Below are 21,105 nucleotides of genomic sequence, written 5' to 3' on the forward strand. Positions count from 1 at the left end.
AATTTTCACTTTGGCTCTCTTTGTTGTGACAGTTATTTTGATGTGTTTGCACAATCACTCACCAAGCCCAACCACAGCACACCACACACGCACCTTCACACATACATATATACATGCGTATGTATGTACCTATGTGTATACATACATATGCAAATGTATGTAGTATGTATGTTCGCCTATTTGCTGTGCACATCGATTGCCGACGCATCTTTCCTTTCTTCTTTTTGTGTGACAAATTACTTTTAACTGTAAATTAACCATTTAGTGCGCCACATTTTTGCAATTCATGACGCCACCTGGTTGTGAAATGTTCGCAAAAAAAAAAAACAACAACCAAACAATCGCAGCTCAACTATTAGCGCTGCACACATGACTTGATCGATTAATTGATCTAGTTTTATCTTAAGATGTGGGCGAGTGGTCCGCAATTATTTCGTTGATTAGGTAATGAGATCATTGGCCATGCCTAGTGACAAATTCGTAAAGTGGTAACTAAATTAGTATCCAAGCGAACTTTCGGGAACTTTAACGAAACATCTTTTGTCCTACAAACTTGACTGTTTGGGTATTTTTGATGATTTGTTTAGCTTCTCATTCCCACCTCCTGCAGATGCGATACACTTCGACTTTTTGACCCAGTCATCCATTTTCTTTCCTTAAAGTATAAATGCAAATTTCGACAGGACTTGATATTGGAATTTCCATATACACACGAATATACAGCTATGTACATAAGTAAGAATGTAAATCCTCTATTTAGATCTTATCGGCTTTTCCCAGAACAAAGGCATTTCTGTTTCTTATCCTCCCATACCAAAGAAATGGTGCCATCATAAAAACAAATCAGATCAGATGTTTGAAAAATGTTTTATTAATAATGTTTTTCATACTTAAACGGATGTACACTTACAATTGATTAATTTATTAGTTGACTTATCCTCTTATAAGTATCGTACGCCTAAAACGGTTTGATGATGTCAACAAATTGTTTGTCAAATTAAAGAGGCTCTTAAATAATGAAAATGTTTTAACAATGTCGATTGAAAAAAGTACAAGAAATGGTAATAAAAGAGAATGTTCGCCAAACAACTGTTAATTAAAAGGGAATAGGAGTATCTCTCTGCACCCTCTCTTTTTCAGTTATGGAACTTATATTATAGATACAGATTATTATACGAGACTAGCGAGAAAGAACTCTTTTGGCTACCATATGAATATATATACATATATGGCTACCAAAGAGATCATTTTTGAAATTCAGTTGCAGCTTTCATACTCTATGTCTGCTTGAGAAGATACTTTTTTCATAGCACCTCTATTTCCGCAGCCCTTTGATATTTGAGCCACTTTGCTAATAGCCCCTGCCTGCCCATTACTTTTTGTTTTTCCTGGTCGTCGTCATCGTGGTCGGATGGAACGACCTCCATGGCATCGTTGATAAAAATATTCTTAATTGAATAGTTTTGAAGCGGTTTTGAATTCATATTCCTATTCAGCGCACTGGCAATGTGGGCGGTCGTTCGCGGAGCCCAGACCCTGAGAATATACAAAAAAAAAACCAAAAAAAAAAAATAGAAAACGAAAAAAATTGTACCTCGACACTCGTTTTTGTCACTCGAGTTTCGCGTTTGCTTTGATTTTGCGTTGACGTAAATTAGAAAAACAAAATTTTTCTGCTCTGTGCCACACAAAGCGTGTGAGCAGAATGTCCACACGCCACCCCCTTAACCCATTGAACCCCCCATTGCCCACGTTTTATAGAATAGCCGGCCACATGCCACTTGTGTTCATTGTCTGAGGTGTGAACATTTTTGACGACGTTGTCGTTGACGGCTTAACGCGCCACGAGTGCAACATCAGCAGTTGCTCTTGTTGTTGTGCTTGTTGCAGTTTCTGTTATTGCTGCTGGTGTTGTTGTTGTTGTTGTTGGCTGCACTTTAGCCCCGGCACTTTGTCACACTTTTTCGCTTTGATTTTCGTGTACTTTTCTTCTTTCTCTTTTATTTATTTTTTTTTTTTTTTGGCGAATTTAAAAGTCAATTAAAGCAACTTGACGTGCCTGAGTGCCACTCAAGGGGTTAATTTTTTTCAATCACTCTCACCCCCTCCCCGCCCGCCAACACTCTGAGAGTGTACTCGTATGTATGTGTGTGTGTGTGTGTGTGTGTGTGTGCGACTGAGCCAGAGGCGTGCGCACATTAAACAGAATTAGCCGCAATTATTTTGAATAATTTTCAATGCATCAGAAATATAAAATTGGAAGAAAGAAAACATCAACAGACACATTTAGGAACAACGGAAAATAATAACAAAAAAAAAAAACCATGATAATGACAAATAAGCGAAATCGTGGTCAGTCAAATATAAATATGAAATTTTCTGCCTCGTCACTGGGTTTGATCGCCGGCCAAGCCTCGCACCCCAAGCACCTCACCTCCCTCTCCATCGCCCTCGCCACACAAATCCCAACAACACCAATCAGCACACAATCGTATACTATAAGCTGAGCTCAAGCTACAGATATATATACTTAATATATGTAGATACAGATACAGTTACAGTCAGAGTCACAGAGAGATAGACAGACCTACACAATTGAAATTCGCATTTGTAGTGGTTCCACTTCTCTTCCCCTGCCCCCCGCTTCACCTCTCGAGCTGACTGGACTTGGGTCTGCGCTAATTTTATAACAAAAATAAACACGATTTGGCACTTGAGCTTGTCGGGTGTTCGACTATTCCTCTGCTTCTTCAGCGGCTGAGTGAATTTTGATTATTTCTTACTACACAATTGCCATTGCCTTTGGCTCCACTTGCCATGCCCTGCCAGACTTTCTTTCCGACTATTACCTGTTAACTGTTACCTGTTACCTGTGCCTGCTAATTATTCATACATACATACATACTCGCACATAAATAAGTGTACATGCATACTCGTATTTCCACTCTAAGTGGCCACTCAGTCGTTTGCCTGCTGATTAATGACAAAAACCAGTTGAAAACTATTGAGAAATTAAGAGCAGAAGCTGAAGATGCCTGAAAATGAATGAAGGGCTGGCTAATGAATGCACTCACTTGTGCCACACATCTACTCAAATCAGTGGTTGAGTACATTCAAAAAAAAAACCTATACTTCCCTCACTATTCACATTTATTGTAACTCGAAGAAGCGCATTTGGTTATGAATGTAACATAATATCGTTTATTAATCACAAAATGATTCAAAAGCTTAATAAACTAATTGAATATACTCTACAAATGAATAGTTGAGTTTCGTCACAATTAACAGGCTACGAATGGACTTAAATGATTAAAGTAGAATTGCTTTCAGAAATAAATATTTTTCTTCTATAATGAAAGATTACTTAACGTACTAGAAATGAATTACTTTACATATTTATAAAAATAAAAGTGTTCTGTGAGTAGATGAATCATGAGTATGAATTAATTCAAGTGAATGAGCATCTCTTTGTAATATATTTCACTAACTAGGTTCGAACAGAATTACACCAAAAGAATGCATAAAATAAATTTGTGCGATTCGGAATATCGATTACTTCTACGATAATATATGAATGCATTCAACTGAAGGCCAAGTACTAAAATGTTGGAATAAACTTAGCATGCAAGTATTTCATTTATGTATTTGTTTGTTTTCATACGATTCACTTATATATATATTGCATACTTACAGCTTAATTTTTTCATAGATGTATTTTATGGCATTTTTTGCTTTTTTGCATGGAACTCACTTGAATTGTATATTAATTATATTATTTATTCGTACACTTCAGGAAAAGCAAGTACTGGTGATTCACACTCTTCACTCTGATTTTTTAATTCTTTAACTGTTTTAACTGATGAACTTGATTGGTTGATTTCCTATCCCAAGCTTGAATCATTGCTGCACTCATCGAAACCACAGCCGTGACCCAACAGGTGTATTTTGATTTTCTTCTCCCCCCTCCCTCCGCCACCATTCATTGCACTTGTTGGGGCTACTTTGCATAGCTCCGGGCACATAGGAAAGCAATCAACTATTATGAGTATACAAGTATTCTCAGTCGCCCTGTGTGGTCGCTTGAAAGGCGAGCTAGTTTAGAAACTCAGAGACTCAGTCTGGCGATAATTTTGAATTCGAATGACGAATTCACTTGGAAAATTTTTTGTTGTTCATTAACTTTTGTTGTTGTTTTTTTTTGTTGACCCAGCAGCCGGAGAGCCCCAACCCAAGTGCCGGAGACGTTGAGCGACCCATATCAGCTATTGTTTAACGTTAATCAGTTTATAAATACATCGTCACTTGCATTTTCTCTTCCGCTCCCCTCCTGCTGCCACCAGTTATATGATGAAACGGCTCTGTGTGTAATTCTTTAGAGAAATTTTGCGCAATATCAAATTTCAATTGCGCTCAGGAATGTGTGTGTGTGTGTGTGTGTGTTTGTGAGGAATTCTTAGTAAAGCTGTAGTTGGCTGATTGCCGCTGACGTGCCTCCGTCCCCTTCCCCTCCCCCACAAGCCCCTTTCAAGCCGCAGTCACTAAAAGGGGAAAGCTAATAAATGTACTCGTAGTTTGATGTGATGGTGATGATGATTGTTGTTGTTGTTGTTGTTGTTGCTACTGCTTCTGCTGATGCTGGTGCTGGTGGTGGTGTTGTTATTGAAAATGAGCGGCGCTGACGACGCAACGTCCTCATCATGTCGAGCATATGTCGCGTCATCGTCATCGGCTCGAAATCCCATTTGATTTTATTGTTTTTGCAGAATTTTTGAAATGCGTCAGCGTGCGCGTTTGCCGCTTTAAACAATTGAAAAGTAATGCCATAAGCGAGTAGTAGTCGACGTCAACCCCTTGGTTTAAAGCTGTGAGTGCAGCAACCCAGAACTTCTGCCTTCCCATCCCATTCGGCTTTGGTCGGACCGTCGTCCGTCAGTCAGTCAGTCAGTCAGTCAGTCAGCTGGTTGGTTGGCTGGCCGAACGAACAAACGAACGAGCGAACGCCTTGAAACAATGAAACATCGAGCAGAAATTAGCGCGGTTGTCTGTCAAATTTGATTTTGCTTTGATATGTCACTCGGAGGCGAGTCGAGGCAGTTGCCACAGCCACTGCCACTGCCACAGCCTCAACCGCAGCCACCGCCAGAGCCGCAGCCGATTTGCATTTCTGATGTGCACTCCAAACAGCAACAGGAGCGATCAGACGGGCTGGAGGGGAATGCCACCGCTTTTGTATGGCTAATAAATGAGAATGGCAAAGCAAGTATAAAAATTATTTGCTCACCAGTATAGCGGTATCGGTTCAGGATTTGCCATCAGAGGCACAAAAAGACAACAGCTGCACTGTACAGGCAGTGGCAACCAATCTCCAAAGCCACTGTCTTCTGAATTGAAAAAAGGGAGACATTCTATAAAAGCATAACGTGCATATATTACGCTTTATTGAAACATATCATACTCGTAGTATATGAAATGAAATGCTGGTTAAATGACCGACCATTTCTGGCAATGCCTTATGGGCAACTATTAGCTGGGCTTGGCACTAGAGATGTGCGCGTGAAAAAACTGTCATTACAATCAAACAAACTTTTGTAAAATTTCGTCTTTTTGCAATCATTCAAAATTATGGCTTCATTTCTATTTATAAACCATCATTATTCCTCAAAGATGTTGGTTCTTATAAGTTATACTCAAAACTAAAAAATAAAAATCGTCTTAGACCTCTTCAACTTTACGTATCCAGCATACATATTACGTTTAAAAAGCACACTTCATTAACGTCTTAGTTCGTGCTTACACAAGTTGTATTTATTTATGTTATAAATAATATGTTATGCACGACATAAAACACACGAAATATGCATTCGAATATTTAAAAAATATTTTAAAAACACGAGCGAATAGTTTTATGCAACAGTTTCGAGAATTGGTGAAAAGGAGTCCACGAATTAATCGGTAGCACACGATACCAGCCTGAAGACTTATAAGAGGCATATAAATATGCCCTCTCTGGGTTATGAAAGTTGATTTTTTTTTCCAATTATTAACAAGTTTTCAGAAAGCCACTATGTAATTAGACATACTTTATAGTATGAACTTCAAAATATATATACTTCAAAATAATATAACACTTTACAGAAGTTTAAGCTTACAATTAATTCAGTGGAAGCTATCTAAAGCTCTCTCTCTCTCTCTCTCTCCATTACTTTTCCAACAGGAAGAGGCTCGTTTTTATGTAAGCAGTGAACTAAAATGGTTTTGTTTGAAGCTTATATTAAAATTATAGACTGGCAAGCTTGTTCTCCGGAATTGCATAAATCCCTGAAAGAATATGTAATAATCAGCCACAAATCAGCATTGAAGAGCTTAAGACGTCAGCTATTGCTGAATGGGCTAAGCTTGATGTCAGCCTTTTGATGAACTTATCTGAATAAAAATTTTAAAAAACGCCAAAGACGCTTCTATTGATTACTCACTCAATTACCTGCAAAAAAAGTTGAATCGACAATAATAAGTGTCTCATTAATTTACAAACTATCTTTTATTCTTGCAACATACATTTATTTTCCTTCAACAAAAACCAATCTCTTAAAATCGCCGAAACTTATTTCATCAATAATTTTTGAATATCACAGCAGAAGGTTTGATATTATCTCTTTATTTTACCTCTCAGAGATTATTCGCTGCCTCACTTCACTTCACTTAAAACGAACTTCAGCGTTGAAATTACAAAATTTTTGTCAATTTCGGGCTATTCTCGGTCATCATAGCATCACACAAAATAATGTTGTCACATATAATTTTTCTTTAAATTTCTTATTTCTTGCTTAGCCTTCTTACCTATGTACATACTATATATAAACATTAAATGCCTTACTTCCCCCTCCTGAATTCACTCTGAGTTGCCTTAGTCTTACTAAATGCCATCACTATTAATATTGCTTAACAATACGATTTTTTTGTGAACTATTTTGCACAGGATTCCCGCAATTGAAGAGCTTTGCAGGCGCTGGCACATGTTTACCTGGTAAGTAAGGCCCAAAGACTGGCCCCTATCAAGTAATTAAGCACACGCCTAAAGGTAGGCAATGCAATGCCGCAAAAGGACATGCAAATTAAAAAGCAAACCTGCCCGGAAATGGCAAGAAATCGAATTGTCCAACAGAGGGCAGCACCTGAATGCGAGCACATGTGTGCCTTTGTGTGTGTGTGTGTGTGCGCACGTTTGTATGTGTGCTTGGGAAGGGGAGGGAGAGCCCCGCAACACAACGCTAATTAATGGGAATTCCTGCGCTTCATTTCGTTTCCTGTAGGCGTCAAAGGGTTAAATGCGTACATTTTCCACACAGAGGTCATAAATTTTCGAAATTGCTAATAAAATAAACAATTTAGCTAAAAACAACAAGTGAATACAGCCAGAACAAAAAAAAAAAAAAAAACAAACAACACATGCACTTACATGTGTGTGGTTGAGTCTGTGTTTGTGAGTGTGTGTGTGTGTGTGTGTGTGTCGGCAAGTCAAATAATGAAATTTTCATTTTGTTGCATTCGCAACGGATAATAAATATTTTCAACATACGCTTTTATACGCAATTTTCACGCGCATACATCTCACCACTGCTCGACAAGGACATGCACACACACACACACACACACACACCAACACATACACAGAAATACACGTGCGCGCACACACACAGACCAGTTAGGCGAGCAGATAACCCTTTCGTCACACATACGCTCAAAACAAAAGCGAAGGAGTGCGGCCCAGCCGAACAGACAAACATAAACTTGTCTAATAAGAAGAGCAAAGCGACTATCCGTCTGACTGCCACGAGTGGCTGTGTGGCATGAGTGGCTGGGGCAGCATTAGGGGCTGGGCTGCTGGCAGACACCGTAATCAATTGCAGTAACACGCACAACTGATGTGATGAAAAGGCAGAGGCAATAAATTGAAATGTTGGCCTAAAGCCGTGTCTGAGGTGCGATACTGTTTTTATTTTGCAAAGGAAATTCAAGTGGAATATACTTGTAGACTGTATGGCAGCTGATGGAAAAATGATCCATTTCAATCTACAATATAACAGATATTCAAGTGTTTTCTAATTAAAATTTCAAATACCTACAACTTAAAACTATTAAAATACCTTCAATAAAAAGCAAAGCAAAAACATTTAATGCAGCGTTGTTGGAGAACTCTCCTAATGGTTGGGCAATATTTTTTTATTTATGATCAGAAAGTAATATTAGTGCTTAAAGTTGTTATTATTTAATTCTTAAACCATAATCTTGGGGTGAATAATCAATTTGTAATTGCAATCTGAACTCTCGGCTATTAATGTATTTGAACTTTAATATCTTTTATATTTATTTAGAATAATCGATTTACTAAATAAATATGAAAGTATTGCTTGAAAACATGAAAAATAATCAAATATTGCTGGCAAGCAATCTAATATATAACTATTTTTTAGCAAAGTTATAGCAATTTAGTAGAAGTCTGTAAATGCAAGTGCAGTTATATTTATACAAGGAACTTAAAAACTAAATTATTTCTCACATCCATTGAGCAGTTCTTTTTACGAGTATATAGAATACATTCAAAGAATGTGTCTATTGCTTGCCTTTGGCTTCATATAACTCAACTATTAACAAATTATCAATTGAAGCACCTAAAAAAATAAATATATTTAATGAACACATCTAACTACTTGCGTCTATTCTGCCTGTTTTTAAGCCTATATATCGACCCATAGCCGACGATAATAGGGTAGGCGTGAAAAAGCTATTTCTGCAGAAGAAATTTTATATGAAAGTTCTATTCATTTAAGTAATTCCACTTAGGCTTGGAGTCTGCAATAAATATTTGGTGTCAATTGTTGCATTGGCTTCCACAAGTTTCTACAAAATTGTTGCACGGCACATACATTTTGAAATAGCTTTTCGATTTGCCGCTCCAGCAAATATATTCGATCTAGCCTTTGCTGTGCTTTCAAATGGCGTTACAAATAGAATTTCGAACGATGCCATTTCTGGCCATCTAACTGGGTTGGTAAGAGGGCTGTGTGCTAATTAAAGCTGCTATTTGGCTGTTGCAACAAAATTATGCTGCTGTCGTTTAGTTAATTGGCTCTTTTACGCGAAAACAGCAACAAGCACGAACTTGGCCAACACTTGCAATTGCATTCTTTGCCATTCTGATGTTTTTATGAGAGAAGTGGCCTGCTTAAGTCTTTAGTAGCAGGCCACTTCGCTTGTGCATTCTTATGCAGCAAGAGAGATAGGACTGCAGCAGTGGCAGTGGCAAAGGCAGTGGCAACTTGAGGCAAGTCAACAGCGATGGCAGCAACGAGAGCCACAATAACAACAAGAAGAAGAAGAGCGCGAAGCCGAGCCACTTTGAGCCATTCAGTCTAGAAGATTGCAAGACGAGATTACACAACAGCAGAGACGCTGCAAAAAATGAGCTGAGACTGACAAGTGAGGCAATTTGCTTTGAAAGTCGAGTAGGCGACCAGACCAACCCAAGAAACTCCCACGGAACCGCTACAAAGCCGCAAAACCACCCAACCGCCCACACAAATGTCTATTTGGATGTGTGCGTGTGCGTGTGCATGTGCATATGTATGTGGCAGCTTCTCCTTGTCATGGCTAAGATTTTAATTGGCATTTTTCCCCCCCACCCATCTGAGAATCGACGAGTCACTCCGTTGAGTTGGCAATCAGACCTGCCCACGGCTTTAACCCTTACGCTTGCATGCGTGTCTAAGTTTTATTTGCTGGCCATGGCGAATGCACTGCCCCACATACATGTGTACAAGTACATATACATAGCATGTATGTATGAATGTGGCCCTTAATCCTCATGCCACTTCCCTACCGCTTCATTGCCGCATCTTTGCGTTTAATTGAAACACAGCAGCCCAGCAGCCCAGCAGCCCAGCAGCCCGGCAGCCCTGCAGTCCTCCAGCCCTTGGCATGTCACAAGCCTCATTCATGCCCAAGTATTCACACATGTGTTCTAGATGCCTGGAACCAATCGCATTTCGTAGCACCCGTTCGATAAAAGTCAGTGTGATGAGCAGGGAAGGAAGGTCTGATAGCGGGTTGGGGGCTCTACATTTTGGCAACCTGTGGAGAAATGGAAATGGTAGTGAATTGAAAGTCATTGTAATGCCGAATTTGCCGAAAACAATAATACTATAACTATCAGTTTCCACTCGTTTTTAATTTATGATCATCACATTGAATTCAAATACAAATATTAATACAAATCAAACTTTCTACATTTAAAAATGCAAGCTATTTCAGTTTATTATGACAATTTATGTGAAAATTAATGTCAATAATTTTATAATTAAGAATATAAAAAAGAAAATCAATATGCAATACATAAAATGTACATGAGTATATATTAAAAATAATAAATTTAAGCAATGTTTTAGAAGCGGAGAATAAAAACATTCAGTTAGTTTATAGGGAAAGGTAGGTGCAGGTCCTTGAACTTCTTCAGTTTTGATTGTTGTCGACCAGGCTTACGAGTGCCATCCGCAAATAATAGTTGAATATAGTTGTAGATCGTTGCTATGCACAGATCCACAAAAGAAAGTTGACATATTTGGAGCGTGATCTGAAAGCAGGGACTACAAATAAAGGGACTACAAATGAGGAAGCTACTCAGAAATAGACTTACCTGCACTTTTTATTTATTTATTTAACGTGAATGCTCAATGTATTAATGATTCATTTCGCGTTCGCTCACAAAAATACTGTTTTGTATAAATATTAAGACAAATTTTAATAATAATTCATTGCTATTGCTTTAACATAAATTGGGGAAAAACTATGAAGGGGCTATTATCGTTCACTTGCAAATTCTCGAAATACTTCTTCCCTTCCTCTGACTAACAAATTCAGTTTTTTTTTGCCGTCTGAGAGGTGAACAGATCGGTGGACTACAGGTAGTAGCATAGTTTCACTGGGGAGGTAGACTTTTCTGTTTCTTAGAGAGTCTCTTGGCCTTAAGAAAGCACTTGCTCGCTGCTCGTCACTCGCTACTTCCGGCCAGGGCATCCGTGTTATTTCCTGCACTCGTTACCGCAACAGTTTTCAAACGAAAAAGTGAAAGAGCAAAAAGTTTAGTGCAAAAATTGCGCCGCTTTCGTTATCGTTGTTGTTGTTGTTGTTGCTAGTGGTGTTGATGTTGCTGCTATTGTTGTTGTTGTTGTTGTTGTTGTTATTGTTATTGTTGGCTCAAAGCGCTTTGCACTTACAGTTCGTGCGTTGGCTCGGTCGGTGAAGCGGAAGGCAGCTTGAAACAATTAGATGACAGAGCGAGAAAGAGAGAGAGAGAGAGAGAGAGCGGTGAACACGGGCAGTGGCAACAGCAATCACGTTAACCAACTTTGACACAAAGCTGGCTAAAACGCTGCAGTCGCTTCAAATGTTGCGGGGAAAGGTGTTCGAGGTGGAAGCGTCCTCATGACAATGGCTGCTCTGCTGCCACTGCCACTGCAGACGAGAAACGACAACGAAAGGGACGTTGCGGATGAGGACGAGGACGAGGACGAGACGAAGTCACACGGCAAGCAAGGAATCTAATTAACAATTTTCCATTGAGTGCGCAAATTACGATGTACAGCAAAGCAGACATGGTGGCAGGGAGGGACGAAGGGACGGCTCCGGCACCGTACTGGAGGACTCTGAAATTGTGCAGCTATGGGGAGAAATGGCGGCGTATGGCTGCTGGGGCTGATGCTGAAGCTGATGCTAAAGCTGGGACTTCGTTGTCAAAGCGAATTTCGGTACACAAATTTGGGCAGACAGGCTTTTCAGCAATACACACAGCGATATAAAACTTTTTATAGGGTACATCGTATACACATACAAAACTGGTTGAAAGACAAGCGAAGCTCTGACCTAGAAAGCTCCGAAAAGACAATATGCCGGTTGAGCATCTTCAAGCTGTGAGGGAGAAGAGAAAAGTATATTCTCGTATGTAGTATTTCCAATATTAGTTACAACTTTGAAAGAGGCTTAAATACGAGTACATATAAATATTAGGAACGAGACCTGGGTCTACAAGTAATATTGCAGTTCAAATATAAACATTTTTTTCTTACATTCATTTAGTCTAAATGATATCCAAACAAATTTTAGTAAGTTCTTCTATTATTCCTATTTCTTTATGATTTGAGTGTGTGAAGCACATCGCGTCGCTTTATAGCATCCTACGATCAGTACGTTCTCAGGCAGCCAAAGATATGCAAAAGAAATAAAATTGATTGACTTAGATACTTGTACAAATAATAATTTCATCTCATTTATAAAAAGGACAAATGAACAATGACAAATAAACAACAAATAAATCTGTCGACTTACGGTTAAAATGCGTTACAATTCCATTTGAAAGCAGAAAAAAACCTGATAAAAATCTAACAAATTCAGTTAAATTCAGTCACTTTCGCTTTCTATATTAAGTTTATTAGTATTTGCAATCCTTTCTTTTTAAGTATGACCACGTTCTTCCCCAACCTTTTGCCAAACATCGTCCTTAATATGGGCCAATTGTATTATCGACACCTAATGCTACAAATATGACTGAATTCTGTAAAGTAATGAAATATATACTTATATGTACTTATTAGAAAGATCTTTTTTCTGCAGCCTGCTTACTTACTTTTTGAAGAGACTTTTAACGTTGGTTCCTGCTTGCTTCGTCTTTCCTATTAAACAAAAAATAAAAGTCTGCTTAGCATCAAGAAAGCCTCTCGCGAAATTTGGTAAGAGGCAAGAAGCGTTTTCAATTTTTAAAAATCAATGTACTTTTAATGCATTAGTGGTACAATCAGTAGTACAATCAGTTATATCAGTGTAACAATTTTTATGAAACAGAAAATATAATAGAAAACAATTCATCATATACTATACGTACATATTTGTGTCTTTCTTTAAAGGCCATAGCGTAATTGGGGAAAATAATAATAAACATTTTCATCTGCAGCCTTTGTACCGAGGATTTAGTTATACTTGTAATGAAGCTAATTACTGAAAATTCCCAATCAGCATTAAACGTACTTTTCAGAAAGGTTTGCTGCATAGCTGTCATCTGACCCGAACAGACCACTGTAGATAGAACTATTTGTAAAGTATAATTCTGTTGGAACTAAAAAATGTACAAATATTTATATTTTAAAATTGCAATAATTGCCAAAAGATCTCCGGTTACAAAACTACATAATTGAATACATAACTGCAGCAAACAAGCCCCAATCACAGATGACTGTATGGTTGTATGGTAGGGGCAGGGGTTGTGTTGGGGGGGGGGGGGGGGGGGGGAAGGATAGGGGTTAAGCGCTTTGCGTTTCTTATACTCGTATGTATTTTATTGCTGTCGCTGTTCCCATTTTGGTTTTTGATTTCTCATGCAAATAATTAAATTAAATTTCTAATTGGGGAAAAAAGCAACGAATGCAAATAAATTCAAATGGCAAATAAAACCAACTCATGCACACACACTCGCACACTCACACGCACACACACCCGAACACTCACACCCACAGCCACATGCACAAAAACGCAGCCACTTTGGTTGCTAATGCAAATCGCAGCAGTCATGATGCTGAAGCTGAAGCTGACTTTGCCGTCGACGCTGACGCTGGCGTAGACGTCGACAGCGCGTTGGCAACAACTCAGCCACTTTATTAGCGTATTTTGCCTTGCAACTGTTTATGCGGCACACACACACACACGCACCCACACACACTCGCGCTCACACATGTGCCTTGAATTAGTCATTTTGTTGGTTACTTGATGCATGTTTCTTTCTCACTCTCTCTCTCTCTCTCTCCCATACTCTCTCCTGCCTGGCTGTGTGTGTGTGTGTGTGTCTGTTTTGGTTGCTTTTAGCAAATGCGCATATTCTAAGCATAAAATTAACGCACGCCCAACATAGAGAATGGAGCTCTGGCTCCGGGTCCGGGTCTGGGTCTCGAACTGAAGCCAACAAAAATGGCGTGCATACAAAATGAACAAGCAGTGCGAAATACTTTGTTGTTGTTGTAGTTGTTGGGTTGGGATAAGGTTGGGGGGCAAGAGGAGCAACGAAGCAACGGAGCGACGGCAACATTTTTTATGCGCTTTTGAGCAAATTAGATTTCCTAATTAAATTTTCTAGTGAAATGCGCATAAATTTCATAAAATTCTCTGCTACGCTTCGGCGTCGACACCATCCGGACGGCAGGACATGGACGGGGACGTGAACTGGTACGGGTACTGGGACTGGGACTAAGACTGTGACTGGAACTGGAACTGGAACTGAGGCTTGGGTCTTGTGGGTCTGGGTGTTAGGTTTTGGGCCACTGTATTAAAACTTGCAAATGTACAGCGAACGAACGACCTGGACACACAAACACACACACACACACACACACACACACACACTGGATGCCTTCAACTTTCATTTGTGCGACATTTTTAGCTGTGGAATTTTTGCTGACGTTGCCCCAACTGGCTGTTGTTGTTGTTGCTTTTGTTTGTTGCCGCCTGCCGCATACCGCCCACCACCCGCCCTCTACATTGCCACCATCATCATCAACATCAGCAGCGTCGTAGTCGTCGTCTGCTTAAAGTAATTAACTAAGAAAATTTTAATTGCTAATATGTTGTGATGCATGTGTGTTTCTGTGTGTGCGTGTATGTGTGTGTGTGTGTGTGTGTGTGGGCGTGCTTATGTGGGTGCTCCTGTTGTTGCTCTTGTTGTTCTTATTGTTGTTGTTGTTGTTGTTGCTGTGTGCTAGCATTCATGTTGGCATGCTGCCGTTGTCGTCGCTCTCGACAAAACTTTCAATAATCTTGCGCGTGCTTTTAATTCACATACATACTACGAGTATGTACATACATATATAAATATATACGTACAATTTTATCTGAATGATTGCGTTAGTTGTGCGGCTTATGGCTCATTAAAAGCAGCAAGCAACATAGTACTAGTAACTAAAAAAAAAACATCAACAATTTAGGACTCTCTACAGAGAGAAACACAATTTATTTCTGGCTTAAGACGCTAAGCGAAAGAAACTCGTAAAATGTCCTTTGAAGCAAATAACATTTCTCCAAATTATTTTACTTGTTGACTAAATGGGCTTACAATATAACCAGAAGGTCGTCAGTAATGTGGCTTTTCACTTATTAATTGGCTGGAGTTCCCGAATACTGGCCTCTTTTCTACTTCTAAGATCTTTTGAGTGCTCAAAGATATACCCTACGAGATATCAAATCTAGTGAAAATCATTTTAAATAAGTATCCAGTCCAAATTATAAGCAAGCCAGTTCCTTGCTGGTCAAACCCATTGCTTAGAGTTTTATAAAACGTTGATGTTTATTATTGGCAACTGCGATTTCTAATTCAACACTCACTGATTTCTCGACGATTATTAATTATGATCCTTCCATTTAAATAATACAACCGCACTTATGGCTGGTGAGTGGCAAGATCTGGGATTGTTTCTATGGGTCTGTCTGTGAATGAATGTGCCTGTCGGCTCTTGTAATTTGAAACGCCAAAAATCGCATTCATTACACGTTTTCACTTCAACGCTGCGCATCTTGAAGATATTTTCACGCACATTTAGTGGAAAATAAGTCAGTCGATTTACAGGACATGTACATGCGATGATTGTAATGATGATTGGAGTGAGATGATGATGATGATGATGATGATGATGACAGCGAGTACGAGTACGACCACGACGACGAGGATGACGACTACTCAGCGCCTCATCAGCAGCTCTCAATGCACTTCAATAGCTTGAAGGGACCGCAGAAACTGCGGCGGTGGTGGCGGTGGTTTGTAAAACAGCAACAACAACAACATCTAGTACTTCTACTTAATTTTTCATATCGAATTTCAATGCGAATTGGTTTGGTATTATTTTTTCTTAGCTTGTTTGCAGCTTGTTGTTGGTTTTTGTTTTTGTTTTTCTGTTGCTGTTGCCGTTGCCGTTTGTTTCTTGCACTTTCCCAAACTGCCTGCCGATCAACGCACGCCTGACAACGCAACGCAACGCATCGCAAAGATACGATGATGACGACAACGACAACGACGTAGACGTTGAAGTTGCATCTATAGAGTGGCCGAGGTTGTTGGTGCCATCGCTTTTACGTCTGCGTCTGCGTCCACGGCTGCCGTACTACAGTCCACTCCACTCCAGTCCACTGTACTGCATACTGGTTTAAAATTGATTGTTTTCTATATGTTGGCCTCTGCCTCTAGGTTGAATTGCTTCTTCTTTAGGCTGGTCCACGGCCATGGCAGAAAAATCAGCTGCAGTTCTTTTCATTCCATACTTATTTATTTTGAAGCACAGCAATTGTAATAAATTTCATGTACTGCAACGTGTTTCCAACCAAAATCCTAACCGCTCAACATTTGGTGACCCCGTTCTAATAGGCGCTGGAAGATCCAATTAGTTATTGCAAATCTTTACAACTAACAAATTGGCAACAGTCTGTTATTGTTGATGAAAAATATGCTTATACATTTTGAAAAAATATATTCTTTAAGTTCGATATTAAACAAGAATGTTGACAGTTTAAGTGATTTTCACAAAGAAACCAAATTAAAATCCCGCCCATACCATCCACAGTCGAACTATATAAATCTGGAACTCCTAAATTTGCCTAAAACGAAGCCCATTAAAATGGATTATAGTGTGTTTTTCAAAGAGCTATTCCTAATTTATTGCAGTGGACAATATTTATTTCGTATATAAATTGTTCTTCAGTTAGGAAGGTCACTTCTCAAACTAACTAAGTAGGAGTGCCCGCACGTCAGTCCGAATATAAGGCTAAATAAATAGATGAATCTATCATCTAAGAAATATACGAAATTATATACTCTTAACTTTTTTATGTCATCCCAAATAAATAAAATATAATAAACTGTACACTGTTTTAATGTTTTAAAAACTGTTTCGCAGCTGTTTATTATTTGTATTTACCTCGCAATAGCTATTGCACCCCATTTTAGTTATGAATCGCGCCGAGAGTTTGCACAAACCCCATCTTAATGAGAGTATCTTTGCGTTTTCTTAGTTATCCTTCCAAGATGGACGCTAAGAAACGCTGCATTGCTTGGAAATTCCAGACTTGCTTTTGGTCCTGCCACATTAAGTTACATTTATACCTTCTTATCCATAGAAATCTAAATCCCTATTCATTGACTTCTCAACCACGGTGCGCGGCACTTTATACGTGTATGCATATTAATGTATATATGGTGTATGGCGCTCGGTGCTGTTGATTTGTGTTTTCCGGGTACTTGAAGACGTTCGCGAGCCTTCTTCGATTTGCCTTTCAACTGCATTATAGTAGTATAGTATATTAACGCATCTTCAGTCCTCAGTTTTAGCAACATCTTGAAAATCCTAAGTGGCGATTTGCCGATTTGGCGATTTCGCTGCTCAAGTGTCAAGCACCTCGTCCATTTGTTTTGGAAAACAGGTTACTAAATACTGTATTGGAGCGAAGACAGCTCCTTAAATTATTTCGTTAGTGGCCTCACCTCACATTCCGGGCAATGTCGTTCATCCAAGTCTGTCAACAGCGGCAGCTTCTTCATCTTAAGATGGACTGAGTTACATTTTTCCTCTTCTCTCTCTTAGAGGAACTAAGCGCTTTCACTTTTCCCAGTCAGCGCATGTGGCTTGACAATGTCAAGTGGGGTTTTCCTCAAAATCAAAAATCAAAAAATCAAAAAAAAAAAAAAATACGACAAAACAAAGGAAAAATATGCAACGTCTCTCGTTCTTTAAAGAAAATTGATGTGCGATGACATTGACAGTGAAATAACAACACAAATGAGGAAGTTGGAAACTAGATACAATTATTAAATATTTAAAAAAAATAGAAAACATATTTGATTGCCAGACACTGTCGACAGGCACAACAACAACAACAACAACATAGCAGAGCAAGCCACTTGAAGTTGCGCTTCAGCGCCTACTTAGCCAACATGTGGCTACAGCTATACGCATATACTATATATACATATATATAAGCAACGATATATGCTGTGTATGCAGGGATGCAGGGAGAGGGGTAAATGAAATTGTCAACTAATTTCACGATGACAAGGCAAACGATTGAAAGGCCTATGTACGAGTATGTATGTATGTACAGGTATATTAATGATTGCATGATTAGGGGAATCGGGCCACACAACTTAATGCTAATAGTAGGTAATGCTTTATTTGAAACTAATTTGGTACTGTGTGCAACCGATATAACCAATTCACTCAATTATCCATCGTTTGTTTTATCGCAAATCATAGGTATATCTATTTCAATTTGTTTTTGATAATAAGACTAGTGATAAGAAAACAGTTACAATAAAAATGCAATACAAATTTACAAATATCTGCGTAATTTCCTTCTCTTTTTTTAAAGAAGTAAGACACTCGAATTTGCACTTTTACTTTTATGTAATATGCGCACCCCTTATGTGGATGTCGAATCATACTTATTTAAATGATATAAACAAATTTGATTGAACTACATGAATTTTATGAACTTTTTTTAATGATTGAATTAAAATCATAGCGCTCATCCGCTTAATTAATCACATATTTGTACTTTATATGCCAATATTAATGTCGCTTGGTCTGGGCGGAACAATTGTTAGAAGAAATTATTACTTATTTAGTTTAAAATTGTGGAGTGCGTTTTCTTTGTCTTAAAAAATCAGACCAGTTGTTCCTGGTTGTTTCTTGTTGAGCGATATAGCGATTTAGATATATAGATATAGCAAACTACTTACTATATATTTAAAATGTTTCAATAAAATGTGCCCTTTCAAAGACATATATTTCCAAGTTCTTATTAAATAGGAAGTAGCAAGATTAATTTGCTTAGCAGTCAGCTTCCTCAACTAAAATGCCCTTTCTATACTTATAATTATTCTGGCAACAACTTACACATTTATCAACAATTTCTTTGGATTAATAATAAAAAACATCAAATTCATAAAAACTATTGTCAATTTGTTTTTGTAATAAATTTACAGAATTAGAATTATGCTTACATCTAAATTGTCTGCATTTGTTAAACCTTTTCCTTAAAATCTACAAAAGCATATAAATTCTTAACAATACACAACAACAATAACAAACTGTGCTGCATTTTATAGGTGCAGTATTCTAGGAGCCTTTGTAACTGTCCAATCTATAAGCTCGTATTAATATCCTAGTATCCTTGTATTTGCACTCACCTTTGTGCCCTCATTTGCTTACCACACCCAAATACATTTCTTAAATTATTGCAGGCTCATTGGCTGCCAAAGACTTTGCCATGGATGGCCTCAATGGCTTTGGCGTGGCTGTCGGCGTTGGTGCGAACAGTAAAAAGAAGAAAAAGAAGCGTCGCCACAGTCGCACCATCTTCACCAGCTATCAGCTGGAGAAGCTCGAAGAAGCCTTCAAGGAAGCGCATTATCCTGATGTGTATGCGCGCGAGATGCTGTCCCTGAAAACGGAACTGCCCGAGGATCGCATACAGGTGAGTGAGCAGATGAGTGAGTACCTGGTAATTTGATATCATTATTGTTCCTCGGTCGACCGTTGGCAAGCCGAGAGCAGGTTTCCAACACAAGTACTTATCTCTAAATGGGTTTGTTAATGAATTAACGAACTAATTACATCCGCCGCGGCTCTTGAGCTGTCGACCAACTGCTTAAAAAAAGAGAGGGACAACTTATGGCAAGGTGTTTGCTGTTGGCAAAACACACAAGATTGTCTTGCCCCCCCATTTCATACTCGTATCGTGTAGAGCGCAAGGAATTTGCATTTCCTCCTCTATGTGTGTGTGAATGCCTGGATCTGCTGCTGCTTTATGATGGGCTTTGTCTTTTGCCCAACTCGACAATTGTTTGGATTTTTGTGCTCTGATTTTTCACACCTCTTTTTTTTGTTGGGCTCATTCACTTGCAGCGAAGCACTGTGGCGAAAATGCATTTCATATCATTTGTAAAAATTTATCATGAATATAAAAAGCTTATCTATTGAGTCTGCCAGATATTTTATAAACATATTTAAAACATTTGTCAGCAAATTTCAATCACTTAAAAGCCGATGCTCATTCATTCGTTAATATAAACAATTACCTCTTAAAGCGCTTTGAAGCTACATTTATAAACTTAAGTCATGTCTTTTGTTTCTAAATTTAATACTAACGGGTGATTCATAAATTCTATTTTGGTATGGCTTATAAAAACGATTTAAATGTTGATCGCCAAATGCAGCCAAATTTTGTAAGCAATACATTGCGTATTAAGCATAACAATTATGTCAACTGGTGTTTACTTTATAAAAATTTAACAAATAAATATAATTTGATATTGGTTCTTAAGTGTTTTAAATGAAAACTAAACATTATACTGTAAGAAAGTTGGTGAGGATATAATTGATAATTGCATCAACAAATATAGGCCTTAAGTAATTTGAAATATATGCGCGTACTTACTATTAACTAATTTGCTTAATTGTTTGTTCTTGAATTGTTAAAATTGCCAAATGGCTTAAAATCAATTGTAAGCCACTGTGCCGATGGCAGCTCCAATTTGGATTTGCATGCCACTTAATGGCTGCACCACCAACCTACCCCCTGCCCCACCGTGCCCCCTTCCTTTTCAAGCATCAACCACATGCTATTGTTTGCTCTACATTTGCGTTAATAAGCAATTTGAGCGCCAACTGCTTGGAAATCAACTTCAGGCCAGCCCAGCGCAGCGCAGCGACGACAACGGCAGCAACAGCAGCAGCAGAAGCAGCGGCGTCGACTGTCTCAAGTGGTGCGGCGGCTGCAGCGCTGCGGCTGAGCGGCTGAGCGAGTGCGCTGCTACGACCACAAAATCGTCAAGTCAATGTTTTCGTCATCGTCATCGTCATCGCCATAATCATCGGTAAAGCAATAACGTGACCCCCCAAATAGTTCATTTTGCTTTCGCTTTAAAATTACGCCAAAAGTTGTACGAGCAGCGCAGAAAGCAGCAGCAACGGCGTACAACTGCGTAGACGTTGGCGTCGGTGTCGGCGTCCGCGTCCGCGTCCGCGT

The 21,105-nt window shown here is 38.8% G+C and overlaps 1 protein-coding gene across 1 annotated transcript in view; it reads left to right on the forward strand.

The window, feature by feature from the left end:
* LOC115627962 (DNA N6-methyl adenine demethylase) overlaps positions 1 to 21,105 on the forward strand; it is a 63,721-nt gene that overhangs the window by 4,339 nt on the left and 38,277 nt on the right. Inside the window, exons 3-4 of the mRNA XM_030523856.1 lie at positions 6,977 to 7,024; positions 19,319 to 19,551. Of these exons, the coding sequence (XP_030379716.1) occupies positions 6,977 to 7,024; positions 19,319 to 19,551 (281 nt within the window). The remainder of the gene's footprint in view (positions 1 to 6,976; positions 7,025 to 19,318; positions 19,552 to 21,105) is intronic.

This window comes from Scaptodrosophila lebanonensis, unplaced genomic scaffold, assembly GCF_003285725.1.
Source record: "Scaptodrosophila lebanonensis strain 11010-0011.00,11010-0021.00 unplaced genomic scaffold, SlebRS2 tig00000098-arrow-pilon, whole genome shotgun sequence".
Taxonomy (NCBI): Eukaryota; Metazoa; Arthropoda; class Insecta; order Diptera; family Drosophilidae; genus Scaptodrosophila; species Scaptodrosophila lebanonensis.